The sequence below is a fragment of the Oncorhynchus tshawytscha genome, linkage group LG20 (genome assembly GCF_018296145.1).
Source record: "Oncorhynchus tshawytscha isolate Ot180627B linkage group LG20, Otsh_v2.0, whole genome shotgun sequence".
In the NCBI taxonomy this organism is placed as follows: domain Eukaryota; kingdom Metazoa; phylum Chordata; class Actinopteri; order Salmoniformes; family Salmonidae; genus Oncorhynchus; species Oncorhynchus tshawytscha.
This window is the reverse complement of record NC_056448.1, coordinates 48,892,922-48,907,612: the sequence shown is the minus strand read 5'-3', so window position 1 is coordinate 48,907,612 and position 14,691 is coordinate 48,892,922. Positions and strand designations below refer to the sequence as shown.

The 14,691-nt window shown below is 45.2% G+C and overlaps 1 protein-coding gene across 4 annotated transcripts in view; it reads right to left on the bottom strand.

The window, feature by feature from the left end:
• LOC112219958 (FSD1-like protein) overlaps positions 1-14,691 on the bottom strand; it is a 65,919-nt gene that overhangs the window by 45,097 nt on the left and 6,131 nt on the right. For 3 of the 4 annotated variants that reach the window (XM_042302767.1, XM_042302770.1, XM_042302769.1), the window contains exons 2-3: positions 1,898-1,993; positions 1,555-1,686 (exon numbers count right to left, since the gene is read on the bottom strand). In XM_042302767.1, coding sequence (XP_042158701.1) covers positions 1,555-1,686; positions 1,898-1,993 — 228 coding nt within the window. The remainder of the gene's footprint in view (positions 1-1,554; positions 1,687-1,897; positions 1,994-14,691) is intronic. The other variant, XM_042302768.1, reaches the window with a different exon arrangement.

Sequence of the window (14,691 nt, the reverse complement as noted above, 5' to 3'; positions counted from 1 at the left end):
GATACACACACACACACCAGGGCTGATGCCAGATACACACACACACACCAGGGCTGATGCCAGATACACACACACACACCAGGGCTGATGCCAGATACACACACACACCAGGGCTGATGCCAGATACACACCAGGGCTGATGCCAGATACACACACACACACACCAGGGCTGATGCCAGATACACCAGGGTTGATGCCAGATACACACACACCAGGGTTGATGCCAGATACACACACACACCAGGGCTGATGCCAGATACACCAGGGTTGATGCCAGATTCACACACCAGGGTTGATGCCAGATACACACACACCAGGGCTGATTCCAGACACACACACACCAGGGCTGATGCCAGACACACACACACCAGGGTTGATGCCAGATACACACACACACCAGGGTTGATGCCAGATACACACACACACACCAGGGCTGATGCCAGATACACACACACCAGGGCTGATGCCAGATACACACACACACCAGGGTTGATGCCAGATACACACACACCAGGGCTGATGCCAGATACACACACACCAGGGCTGATTCCAGACACACACACACCAGGGCTGATGCCAGATACACACGTCACAGGAGCCTCCCAGGTATTGCATTCACTACTGTACACATGAGACAAATCCTCTCAGTCTGTAGTATGTCACAGGGACATGAGACAAGTCCTCTCAGTCTGTAGTATGTCACATGGACATGAGACAAGTCATCTCAGTCTGTAGTAGGTCACAGGGACATGAGACAAGTCCTCTCAGTCTGTAGTATGTCACAGGGACATGAGACAAATCCTCTCAGTCTGTAGTAGGTCACAGGGACATGAGACAAGTCCTCTCAGTCTGTAGTAGGTCACATGGACATGAGACAAGTCCTCTCAGTCTGTAGTAGGTCACAGGGACATGAGACAAGTCCTCTCAGTCTGTAGTAGGTCACAGGGACATGAGACAAGTCCTCTCAGTCTGTAGTATGTCACAGGGACATGAGACAAATCCTCTCAGTCTGTAGTAGGTCACAGGGACATGAGACAAGTCCTCTCAGTCTGTAGTAGGTCACATGGACATGAGACAAGTCCTCTCAGTCTGTAGTATGTCACAGGGACATGAGACAAGTCCTCTCAGTCTGTAGTATGTCACAGGGACATGAGACAGTAGTAGGCTGTCTGTTGATCCCTGTAGCTCCTAGGATTTACAGACCTATTCCTGTGTGTTGGGGTTTGGGTTAAGGTTGGGTTTAGGGTCAGGTACCTGTAGCTCGTGAGCCTTCTGGCCCCTTCCTGTTTGATGCTGTTGGGTTAGGGGTTAGGGGTCAGGTACCTGTAGCTCGTGAGCCTTCTTGGCCCCTTCCTGTTTGATGGTGTTGGGTTAGGGGTCAGGGGTTAGGGGTCAGGTACCTGTAGTTCCTGTGTCTTCTTGGCCCCTTCCTGTTTGATGCTGTTGGGTTAGGGGTGAGGGGTCAGGTACCTGTAGCTCGTGAGCCTTCTTGGCCCCTTCCTGTTTGATGGTGTTGGATTAGGGGTTAGGGGTCAGGGGTTAGGGGTCAGGTACCTGTATTTCCTGTGTCTTCTTGGCCCCTTCCTGTTTGATGGTGTTGATCATGCTCTCCTTCATCTCAACCAGGATGGTGAATAACCTGTCAAACTCCTCCTCCAGGTCGGACACCACCTGTGTGGAGTTCACCTGTCACAATCACACATATTGATTCATCTTTGCACCCAGAATCAATCTCTGCCTCACTACTCTATAGAGTAACATTTCATATTTGATGATTTGATTGATTAATATGGTATATTTGGAAGTTACTGTACAAAATTGTGATTTCACGGTTAATATTGCTTTATGTTATGCTTAATGTGATCACATCCATTGTGAGTGTTATTATGTGTCTTACCTGGACACCGGCCAGAGAGTGACTAAGTGTTTCCATGAAGTTATGGAGGTCCTCATTTTTATTGGCCAACGTGGTTATTATCCTTTGTAGGGCCTCCTGAAAGACAGACACATCATGTGTCTGCAATCCATCAATACATTGAAAATCCATCAATACATTGGCCTACTATTGTATTTCAGGCTAATCAATCACATGTTCAAATTGCTTGTCAGGTTTGTTTCCATGTTAGAAGTTCACTCATGACCAGTTATAACCTCCCTCTATGTTCAGGACCCTGACTGACTGTCCTCTAGGTTGCTACCATACGGCTCCTGCCCTGCCTCAGGCATAGGGAGAAATGGGACTGTGACTTCCTTTACCATCATCAGAAGTGTCAGACAGTCAGAATCCACACAGCAGGATTACAATAAAGTGGCCAGACTAGTGTGATGCAAAAGACAACGAGTAACTTATTATCAAGTAGTATACTAGTCGGAATAAGAACCTAGGTCTGGACCCCTCATCCACTGTTTTGTCCATACAGATTTACCCAGCCAGGGCACCTCCAGCCACACAGCCACACAGCCAGGGAACCACCAGCCAACCAGCCAGGGCACCTCCAGCCACACAGCCAGGGAACCACCAGCCAACCAGCCAGGGCACCTCCAGCCACACAGCCAGGGGACCACCAGCCAACCAGCCAGGGCACCTCCAGCCACACAGCCAGGGAACCACCAGCCAACCAGCCAGGGCACCTCCAGCCACACAGCCAGGGCACCTCCAGCCAACCAGCCAGGGCACCTCCAGCCAACCAGCCAGGGAACCACCAGCCAACCAGCCAGGGCACCTCCAGCCAACCAGCCAGGGCACCTCCAGCCAACCAGCCAGGGCACCTCCAGCCACACAGCCAGGGCACCTCCAGCCTCACAGCCAGGGCACCTCCAGCCTCACAGCCAGGGCACCTCCAGGGCACCTCAAGCCACACAGCCAGGGAACCACCAGCCAACCAGCCAGGGCACCTCCAGCCACACAGCCAGGGCACCTCCAGCCACACAGCCAGGGCACCTCCAGCCAACCAGCCAGGGCACCTCCAGCCAACCAGCCAGGGCACCTCCAGCCTCACAGCCAGGGCACCTCCAGGGCACCTCAAGCCACACAGCCAGGGCACCTCCAGCCAGGCCACCTCCAGCCAGGCCACCCCCAGCCAGGGCACCTCCAGCCAGGGCACCTCCAGCCAGGGCACCTCCAGCCTCACAGCCAGGGCACCTCCAGCCACACAGCCAGGGCACCTCCAGCCTCACAGCCAGGGCACCTCCAGACCACGGCCAGGGCACCTCCAGCCAGGGCACCTCCAGCCTCACAGCCAGGGCACCTCCAGCCACACAGCCAGGGCACCTCCAGACACACGGCCAGGGCACCTCCAGCCAGGGCACCTCCAGCCAGGGCACCTCCAGCCAGGGCACCTCCAGCCAGGGCACCTCCAGCCAGGGCACCTCCAGCCAGGGCACCTCCAGCCAGGGCACCTCCAGCCAGGGCACCTCCAGGCTTCAGCGGCAGCGTTTCTGTACCGGCTGCCAGTGACAAATTCAGGATCAGCACATGCAGTTCCACTAGTCATTTAAAGCCCAGTGCTGTGTGTAGAGAGCTGACAAGCCTTCTGTTGAACTATGGCCGCACATAGTCCAGGCTACACATGATTTGTATAAATTTGGCCTAATTTTTCCTGTGTTTCTATAAAATGGAGTCATATTCAGTAACCCACATTATGATGAAATCACCCTAAAGGCTGGTTGTGAATGGCCTACATAACAAGTCATGCTGAAACCTCACAACTGCTCGACTCTCTACTTGGACTGCCTAGGGAATGGGAACCATGGTCGTTGTCCTGTCTTTAGGACCCATGAGCACCAACGCAGTGCCTGGGAACCGTAGTCTTTATATAGTGCACAGGGGTCAGGGGTCACGTTCATGGAAAAAGGACCCATGAGCACCAACGTGGGACGTTTAGAAGGAGCATATCAAATTGGGTGTCAAATGAAATCGAGTTTATATAGTACTTTTTGGGGGGGGATTAACGTAGAGATATTTGTTCAACTGTGTTGCATCTTAAAAAGGGGACATTAAAAAAATGGTCTAAGATTTCTGGTCAAACAGAAGGAAAATGAGTCTTAGAAATCCAAACATCACCAGAAAATACATCAAAACACCATCGTGTTGAAGACCCCTGACATCAAAACACCATCGTGTTGAAGACCCTGACATCAAAACACCATCGTGTTGAAGACCCCTGACATCAAAACACCACGTGTTGAAGACCCCTGAGATCAAAACACCATCGTGTTGAAGACCCCTGACATCAAAACACCATCGTGTTGAAGACCCCTGACATCAAAACACCATCGTGTTGAAGACCCCTGCCAACTAATATCAACACTTAGATTTCCATTTAAGAAACATTGCCTTGTAATTCTGTTACCAAAAACCCAGATACTGTATTTTTAAGATATTTTCTAACTTCTCTCCCTCAGGAGGGAGGAAAAAGTTCACAGAAGTAACAAGTAAAGCTAGACCTACCAATTAGTTAGTGTATTTACCAATATACATTTTTATTTATTAAAAGTCTTAATTCTGATACCAAATCGGTAACAGAATAACAGACCAATCAGTAATGGTACAATTGAACTGCTACTGAGAACTCAGTGTCTCCTGCTACTGTCCTCCCTTCCACGGTACTGAAATCTAGTACTGAACTGTACTGCTGTACTGAAATCTAGTACTGAACTGTACTGCTGTACTGAAATCTAGTACTGAACTGTACTGCTGTACTGAAATCTAGTACTGAACTGTACTGTACTGTACTACTGTACTGAACTGTACTGCTGTACTGAAATCTAGTACTGAACTGTACTGCTGTACTGAACTGTACTGCTGTACTAAAATCTAGTACTGAACTGTACTGTACTACTGTACTGAACTGTACTGAAATCTAGTACTGAACTGTACTGAAATCTACTAAACTGTACTACTGTACTGAAATCTAGTACTGAACTGTACTGCTGTACTGAAATCTAATACTGAACTGTACTACTGTACTGAAATCTAGTACTGAACTGTACTGCTGTACTGAAATCTAGTACTGAACTGTACTGCTGTACTGAACTGTACTGCTGTACTGAACTGTACTGCTGTACTGAAATCTACTGAACTGTACTACTGTACTGAACTGTACTGAAATCTACTACTGAACTGTACTACTGTACTGAAATCTACTGAACTGTACTGAAATCTACTACTGAACTGTACTGTACTCCTGTACTGAACTGTACTGAACTGTACTGAAATCTAGTACTGAACTGTACTGCTGTACTGAAATCTAGTACTGAACTATACTGCTGTACTGAAATCTAGTACTGAACTGTACTGTACTCCTGTACTGAACTGTACTGAACTGTACTGAAATCTAGTACTGAACTGTACTGCTGTACTGAAATCTAGTACTGAACTGTACTGCTGTACTGAAATCTAGTACTGAACTGTACTGCTGTACTGAAATCTAGTACTGAACTGTACTGCTGTACTGAAATCTAGTACTGAACTATACTGCTGTACTGAAATCTAGTACTGAACTGTACTGCTGTACTGAAATCTAGTACTGAACTGTACTGCTGTACTGAAATCTAGTACTGAACTGTACTGCTGTACTGAAATCTAGTACTGAACTGTACTGCTGTACTGAAATCTAGTACTGAACTGTACTGTACTGTACTACTGTACTGAACTGTACTGCTGTACTGAAATCTAGTACTGAACTGTACTGAAATCTAGTACTGAACTGTACTAGTGTACTGAAATCTAGTACTGAACTGTACTACTGTACTGAAATCTAGTACTGAACTGTACTGAAATCTAGTACTGAACTGTACTACTGTACTGAACTGTACTGAACTACTGTACTGAACTGTACTGAAATCTACTAAACTGTACTACTGTACTGAAATCTAGTACTGAACTGTACTGAAATCTAGTACTGAACTGTACTACTGTACTGAACTGTACTGAACTACTGTACTGAACTGTACTGAAATCTACTGAACTGTACTACTGTACTGAACTGTACTGAACTACTGTACTGAACTGTACTGAAATCTACTGACTGTACTGCTGTACTGAAATCTAGTACTGAACTGTACTGCTGTACTGAACTGTACTGCTGTACTAAAATCTAGTACTGAACTGTACTGTACTACTGTACTGAACTGTACTGAACTGTACTGAAATCTAGTACTGAACTGTACTGCTGTACTGAAATCTAGTACTGAACTGTACTGCTGTACTGAAATCTAGTACTGAACTGTACTGCTGTACTGAAATCTAGTACTGAACTGTACTGCTGTACTGAAATCTAGTACTGAACTGTACTGCTGTACTGAAATCTAGTACTGAACTGTACTACTGTACTGAAATCTAGTACTGAACTGTACTGCTGTACTGAAATCTAGTACTGAACTGTACTGCTGTACTGAAATCTAGTACTGAACTGTACTGTACTGTACTGCTGTACTGAAATCTAGTACTGAACTGTACTAGTGTACTGAAATCTAGTACTGAACTGTACTAGTGTACTGAAATCTAGTACTGAACTGTACTAGTGTACTGAAATCTAGTACTGAACTGTACTAGTGTACTGAAATCTAGTACTGAACTGTACTGAAATCTAGTACTGAACTGTACTAGTGTACTGAAATCTAGTACTGAACTGTACTGAAATCTAGTACTGAACTGTACTAGTGTACTGAAATCTAGTACTGAACTGTACTACTGTACTGAACTGAACTACTGTACTGAACTGTACTGAAATCTAGTACTGAACTGTACTACTGTACTGAAATCTAGTACTGAACTGTACTGAAATCTAGTACTGAACTGTACTACTGTACTGAACTGTACTGAACTACTGTACTGAACTGTACTGAAATCTACTAAACTGTACTACTGTACTGAAATCTAGTACTGAACTGTACTGCTGTACTGAAATCTAATACTGAACTGTACTACTGTACTGAAATCTAGTACTGAACTGTACTGCTGTACTGAACTGTACTGCTGTACTGAACTGTACTGCTGTACTGAAATCTAGTACTGAACTGTACTACTGTACTGAACTGTACTGCTGTACTGAACTGTACTGCTGTACTGAAATCTACTGAACTGTACTACTGTACTGAACTGTACTGAAATCTACTACTGAACTGTACTACTGTACTGAAATCTACTGAACTGTACTGAAATCTACTACTGAACTGTACTACTGAACTGAAATCTACTGAACTGTACTACTGTACTGAAATCTACTGAACTGTACTACTGTACTGAACTGTACTGAAATCTACTGAACAGTTGCCATCACCTGCTCCAGAGTTCATGTCAACACATGGAAATGATGACACTAGTTATGGTTCCGTCTCCTTTATGACCCCACTCCTGTCATTGCGTCAGTGTACAGTCGTGGCCAAAAGTTTTGAGGATGGCCTGGTGTCAAGAAGGGCAGCAAAGAAACCACAAAGTCATTTTCGCTGATGAATCGCCTTTCTGATTGTTTGGGGCATCTGGAAAAAAGCTTGTCCGGAGAAGACAAGGTGAGCGCTACCATCAGTCCCTGTGTCATGCCAACAGTAAAGCATCCTGAGACCATTCATGTGTGGGGTTGCTTCTCAGCCAAGGGAGTGGGCTCAATCACAATTTTGCCTAAGAACACAGCCATGAATAAAGAATGGTACCAACACATCCTCCGGGAGCAACTTCTCCCAACCATCCAGGAACAGTTTGGTGATGAACAATGCCTTTTCCAGCATGATGGAGCACCTTGCCATAAGGCAAAAGTGATAACTAAGTGGCTTGGGGAACAAAACATCGATATGTTGGGTCCATGGCCAGGAAACTCCCCAGACCTTAATCCCATTGAGAATTTGTGGTCAATCCTCAAGAGGCGGGTGGACATACAAAACCCCACAAATTCTGACAAACTCCAAGCATCGATTATGCAAGAATGGTCTGCCATCAGTCAGGATGTGGCCCAGAAGTTAATTGACAGCATGCCAGGGTGGATTGCAGAGGTCTTGAAAAAGAAGGGTCGACACTGCAAATATTGACTCTTTGCATCAACTTCATGGAATTGTCAATAAAAGCCCTTGACACTTGTGAAATGCTTGTAATTATACTTCAGCAGCGAACTTTGTGGAAATGAATATTTGTGTCTTTCTGAAAACTTTTGGCCACGACTGTAAACTGTCAATATTGCCTACCTGAAAGAACTGCAATGGAAATAAGCCTTAGGGGTCTAAATGAATCTAAATGGTCATTGTATTTCATTGTGGTCATTGTGGTCATTGTATTTTCATTGTGGTCATTGTATTTCATTGTGGTCATTGTGGTCATTGTATTTCATTGTGGTCATTGTATTTCATTGTGGTTATTGTGGTCATTGTGGTTCATTGTGGTCATTGTATTTCATTGTGGTCATTGTGGTCATTGTATTTCATTGTGGTCATTGTGGTCATTGTATTTCATTGTGGTCATTGTATTTCATTGTGGTCATTGTATTTCATTGTGGTCATTGTATTTCATTGTGGTCATTGTGGTCATTGTGGTTCATTGTGGTCATTGTATTTCATTGTGGTCATTGTATTTCATTGTGGTCATTGTGGTCATTGTGGTTCATTGTGGTCATTGTATTTCATTGTGGTCATTGTATTTCATTGTGGTCATTGTATTTCATTGTGGTCATTGTATTTCATTGTGGTCATTGTATTTCATTGTATTTCATTGTGGTCATTGTGGTCATTGTATTTCATTGTGGTCATTGTATTTCATTGTGATCATTGTGGTCATTGTATTTCATTGTGGTCATTGTATTTCATTGTTTCATTGTGGTCATTGTATTTCATTGTGGTCATTGTGGTCATTGTATTTCATTGTGGTCATTGTGGTCATTGTATTTCATTGTGGTCATTGTATTTCATTGTGGTCATTGTATTTCATTGTGGTCATTGTGGTCATTGTATTTCATTGTGGTCATTGTGGTCATTGTGGTCATTGTATTTCATTGTGGTCATTGTATTTCATTGTGGTCATTGTGGTCATTGTAGTTCATTGTGGTCATTGTATTTCATTGTGGTCATTGTATTTCATTGTGGTCATTGTATTTCATTGTAGTTCATTGTGGTCATTGTGGTTCATTGTGGTCATTGTATTTCATTGTGGTCATTGTATTTCATTGTGGTCATTGTGGTCATTGTGGTCATTGTATTTCATTGTGGTCATTGTATTTCATTGTGGTCATTGTATTTCATTGTGGTCATTGTATTTCATTGTGGTCATTGTATTTCATTGTGGTCATTGTATTTCATTGTGGTCATTGTATTTCATTGTATTTCATTGTGGTCATTGTGGTCATTGTATTTCATTTCATTGTGGTCATTGTATTTCATTGTGTTCATTGTGGTCATTGTATTTCATTGTGGTCATTGTATTTCATTGTGGTCATTGTGGTCATTGTATTTCATTGTGGTCATTGTGGTCATTGTGGTCATTGTATTTCATTGTGGTCATTGTATTTCATTGTGGTCATTGTGGTCATTGTATTTCATTGTGGTCATTGTATTTCATTGTGGTCATTGTGGTCATTGTATTTCATTGTGGTCATTGTATTTCATTGTGGTCATTGTGGTCATTGTATTTCATTGTGGTCATTGTATTTCATTGTGGTCATTGTATTTCATTGTGGTCATTGTGGTCATTGTATTTCATTGTGGTCATTGTATTTCATTGTGGTCATTGTGGTCATTGTATTTCATTGTGGTCATTGTATTTCATTGTGGTCATTGTGGTCATTGTATTTCATTGTGGTCATTGTGGTCATTGTATTTCATTTTGGTCATTGTGGTCATTGTGACGCATCATATTATTATGGGCACCAGGAAACTCTCTGAAAACATAAACCTTTAGGGCTTTATTATGTATTCATTACATTCTGTGTATGTTAGCTAATATGGTCAATGGATCATGCATGTTAATGGAGCCCACACTACATGGTCAGCCTATAGACAGTCTAAGATACCCACACACACCAATGTATACTACATGTTAACTATTGCTGAAGGCTAGTCATTGAGGGGCATTTGGGATGTGTAATCTCCAGCCCTATGTTTGGGCATTTTGTATCTGTATGTTATGTCATGTGTGAGTTCCCGGTGGGACCGAGCAAGTGAGCGAGCGACCGTGCAACTGAGCAACAGGACATGATTAGGCAGATTTGAGGATCAGGCTTCACTTCTATTTAAAACTGCTGCACGACACTAGGGACAGAGTATTAGTATATATGATTACACATAACCCTACCGGGCCGCTCCATAACCCTGCCGGGTCGCTCCATAACCCTGCCGGGTCGTTCCATAACCCTGCCGGGTCGTTCCATAACCCTGCCGGGTCGCTCCATAACCCTGCCGGGTCGCTCCATAACCCTGCCGGGTCGATCCATAACCCTGCCGGTTCGCTCCATAACCCTGCCGGGTCGCTCCATAACCCTGCCGGGCCGTTCCATAACCCTGCCGGGCCGTTCCTTAACCCTGCCGGGTCGTTCCATAACCCTGCCGGGTCGTTCCTTAACCCTGCCGGGTCGTTCCATAACCCTGCCGGGTCGTTCCATAACCCTGCCGGGTCGTTCCATAACCCTACCGGGTCGTTCCTTAACCCTGCCGGGTCGTTCCATAACCCTACCGGGTCGTTCCTTAACCCTACCTGGTCGTTCCATAACCCTACCGGGTCGTTTCATAACCCTACCGGGTCGTTCCATAATCCCTGCCGGGTCGTTCCATAACCCTACCGGGTCGTTCCTTAACCCTGCCGGGTCGTTCCATAACCCTACCGGGTCGTTCCTTAACCCTGCCGGGTCGTTCCATAACCCTACCGGGTCGTTCCATAACCCTGCCGGGTCATTCCTTAACCCTACCGGGTCGTTCCATAACCCTACCGGGTCGTTCCTTAACCCTACCGGGTCGTTCCATAACCCTACCGGGTCGTTCTTTAACCCTACTGGGTCGTTCATTAACCCTACTGGGTCGTTCATTAACCCTACCGGGTCGTTCTTTAACCCTACTGGGTCGTTCATTAACCCTACCGGGTCGTTCTTTAACCCTACCGGGTCGTTCTTTAACCCTACCGGTCGTTCCTTAACCCTACCGGGTCGTTCTTTAACCCTACCGGGTCGTTCTTTAACCCTACCGGGTCGTTCTTTAACCCTACCGGTCGTTCATTAACCCTACTGGGTCGTTCTTTAACCCTACCGGTCATTAACCCTACTGGGTCGTTCTTTAACCCTACTCGGTCGTTCATTAACCCTACCGGGTCGTTCTTTAACCCTACTGGGTCGTTCCTTAACCCTACCGGGTCGTTCATTAACCCTACTGGGTCGTTCCTTAACCCTACTGGGTCGTTCATTAACCCTACCGGGTCGTTCATTAACCCTACTGGGTCGTTCCTTAACCCTACCGGGTCGTTCATTAACCCTACTGGGTCGTTCCATAACCCTACTGGGTCGCTCCACCTCAAAAAGCAAAAGAAAGCACTGACACCCACCATCTCAGATTATTCTGAAATCAGTTCTGTAGTTAATAAAAGATACGAGTAGCATTCCTGAAACATTATTTTGTTGAAAAATAATTTGATCTCTGAGAAATTAAGCAAATTGATTGCACCAAGATTGACAATTTTAATTGATAGGATTCAGATCATATTCAATATTAGTTAGTACCCAACATCAGATTTGGACCAAACTTCTGCCTACCAATGAGTAAGACAAGAAGAAACCAAAGAAATGGTAAAAAGCCACCTACGGACCCCCGCACCCCACCCCACACCAATCCCACCCCACCCCGCACCCCACACCAAACCCACCCCACCCCGCACCCCACACCAAACCCACCCCGCAGCCCACACCAAACCCACCCCACCCCCACCATTCCACCCCACCCCCACCCCGCACCCCACACCAAACCCACCCCGCACCCCACCCCACACCAATCCCACCCCACCCCGCACCCCACACCAAACCCAACCCCACCCCACCCCACACCAATCCCACCTCCCCACCCCGCACCCCACACCAATCCCACCCCCACACCCCACACCAATCCCACCTCACACCAATCCCACCCCACACACTACCTGAGCCATTGTGTGGGTTGTAGACTCCGTCTCATGCTACCACTAGAGTGAAAGCACCGCCAGCATTCAAAAGTGACCAAAAGGCTCAGCCAGGAAGCATAGGAACTGAGAGGTGGTCTGTGGTCACCACCTGCAGAACCACTCCTTTATTGGGGGTGTCTTGCTAATTGCCTATAATTTCCACCTGTTGTCTATTCCATTTGCACAACAGCATGTGAAATTTATTGTCAATCAGTGTTGCTTCCTAAGTGGACAGTTTGATTTCACAGAAGTGTGATTGACTTGGAGTTACATTGTGTTGTTTAAGTGTTCCCTTTATTTTTTTTGAGCAGTGTAATTAGCTCTAAAACAAAGTGGGATCTGCAATACTTTTAGTCTACTAGTCATTTGAGCTTTGGCCAAAAGCACTACAAGACTGGATACTGTAACGAGAGGCAAAGGCCCTTTGCCTAGGAAACGTGTCAACTCAACGCTGGCCTCAGGCCTGCATCTATTTCAACAGCATTCTGATCAATCGGCTACTCCACGGTAAAATACTGACTGTCCAAGGAAAATGTCAAAATGCAGAACCCTAAATGACAGAGCACAAGCAGGGTGGGGGGTGGTTTGAAGAGTGAAGGAAAAGGTGGTTCGATTCCACTGAAAGAGCTAAAACAAAGGAATTGATCGGTGCCTTTCCTGAACACTGTAGGTTTTCAAACAACATGCAAAACATTGATGCAACTCACAACCCAGGGAAACAAACTAAATCCACATAAAATCACATGAAACTCTAACTGGCTTTTACCTAAGATTGATAACTCTTTAAAAAGCTAATTCAGATAGAGAGATTAATGTTGTATAATACTCTCTCTCTAACAGTTATAATAGACCTGTACCACGGTGTGACCTCTCTCTCTCTCTAACAGTTATAATAGACCTGTACCACGGTGTGACCTCTCTCTCTCTCTCTCTAACAGTTATAATAGACCTGTACCACGGTGTGACCTCTCTCTCTCTAACAGTTATAATAGACCTGTACCACAGTGTGACCTCTCTCTCTCTCTAACAGTTATAATAGACCTGTACCACGGTGACCTCTCTCTCTCTCTAACAGTTATAATAGACCTGTACCACGGTGTGACCTCTCTCTCTCTCTAACAGTTATAATAGACCTGTACCACGGTGTGAACTCTCTCTCTCTCTTTCTCTCTAACAGTTAAAATAGACCTGTACCACGGTGTGACCCTCTCTCTCTCTCTCTCTCTCTCTAACAGTTATAATAGACCTGTACCACGGTGTGACCTCTCTCTCTAACAGTTATAATAGACCTGTACCACGGTGACCTCTCTCTCTCTAACAGTTATAATAGACCTGTACCACGGTGTGACCTCTCTCTCTCTAACAGTTATAATAGACCTGTACCACGGTGTGACCTCTCTCTCTCTCTAACAGTTATAATAGACCTGTACCACGGTGACCTCTCTCTCTCTAACAGTTATAATAGACCTGTACCACGGTGTGACCTCTCTCTCTCTCTAACAGTTATAATAGACCTGTACCACGGTGTGACCTCTCTCTCTCTCTAACAGTTATAATAGACCTGTACCACGGTGTGACCTCTCTCTCTCTCTAACAGTTATAATAGACCTGTACCACGGTGTGACCTCTCTCTCTCTCTCTAACAGTTATAATAGACCTGTACCACGGTGTGACTCTCTCTCTCTCTAACAGTTATAATAGACCTGTACCATGGTGTGACCTCTCTCTCTCTCTCTAACAGTTATAATAGACCTGTACCACGGTGTGACCTCTCTCTCTCTCCTAACAGTTATAATAGACCTGTACCACGGTGACCTCTCTCTCTCTAACAGTTATAATAGACCTGTACCACGGTGTGACCTCTCTCTCTCTCTCTAACAGTTATAATAGACCTGTACCACGGTGTGACCTCTCTCTCTCTCTCTAACAGTTATAATAGACCTCTAACAGTTATAAGTTATAATAGACCTGTACCACGGTGTGACCTCTCTCTAACAGTTATAATAGACCTGTACCACGGTGTGACCTCTCTCTCTCTCTCTAACAGTTATAATAGACCTGTACCACGGTGTGACCTCTCTCTCTCTCTCTCTAACAGTTATAATAGACCTGTACCACGGTGTGACCTCTCTCTCTCTCTAACAGTTATAATAGACCTGTACCATGGTGTGACCTCTCTCTCTCTAACAGTTATAATAGACCTGTACCACGGTGTGACCTCTCTCTCTCTCTCTAACAGTTATAATAGACCTGTACCACGGTGTGACCTCTCTAACAGTTATAATAGACCTATACCACGGTGTGACTCTCTCTCTAACAGTTATAATAGACCTGTACCACGGTGTGACCTCTCTAACAGTTATAATAGACCTGTACCACGGTGTGACCTCTCTCTCTCGCTCTAACAGTTATAATAGACCTGTACCACGGTGTGACCTCTCTAACAGTTATAATAGACCTGTACCACGGTGTGACCTCTCTAACAGTTATAATAGACCTATACCACGGTGTGACCTCTCTCTCTAACAGTTATAATAGACCTGTACCACGGTGTGACCTCTCTAACAGTTATA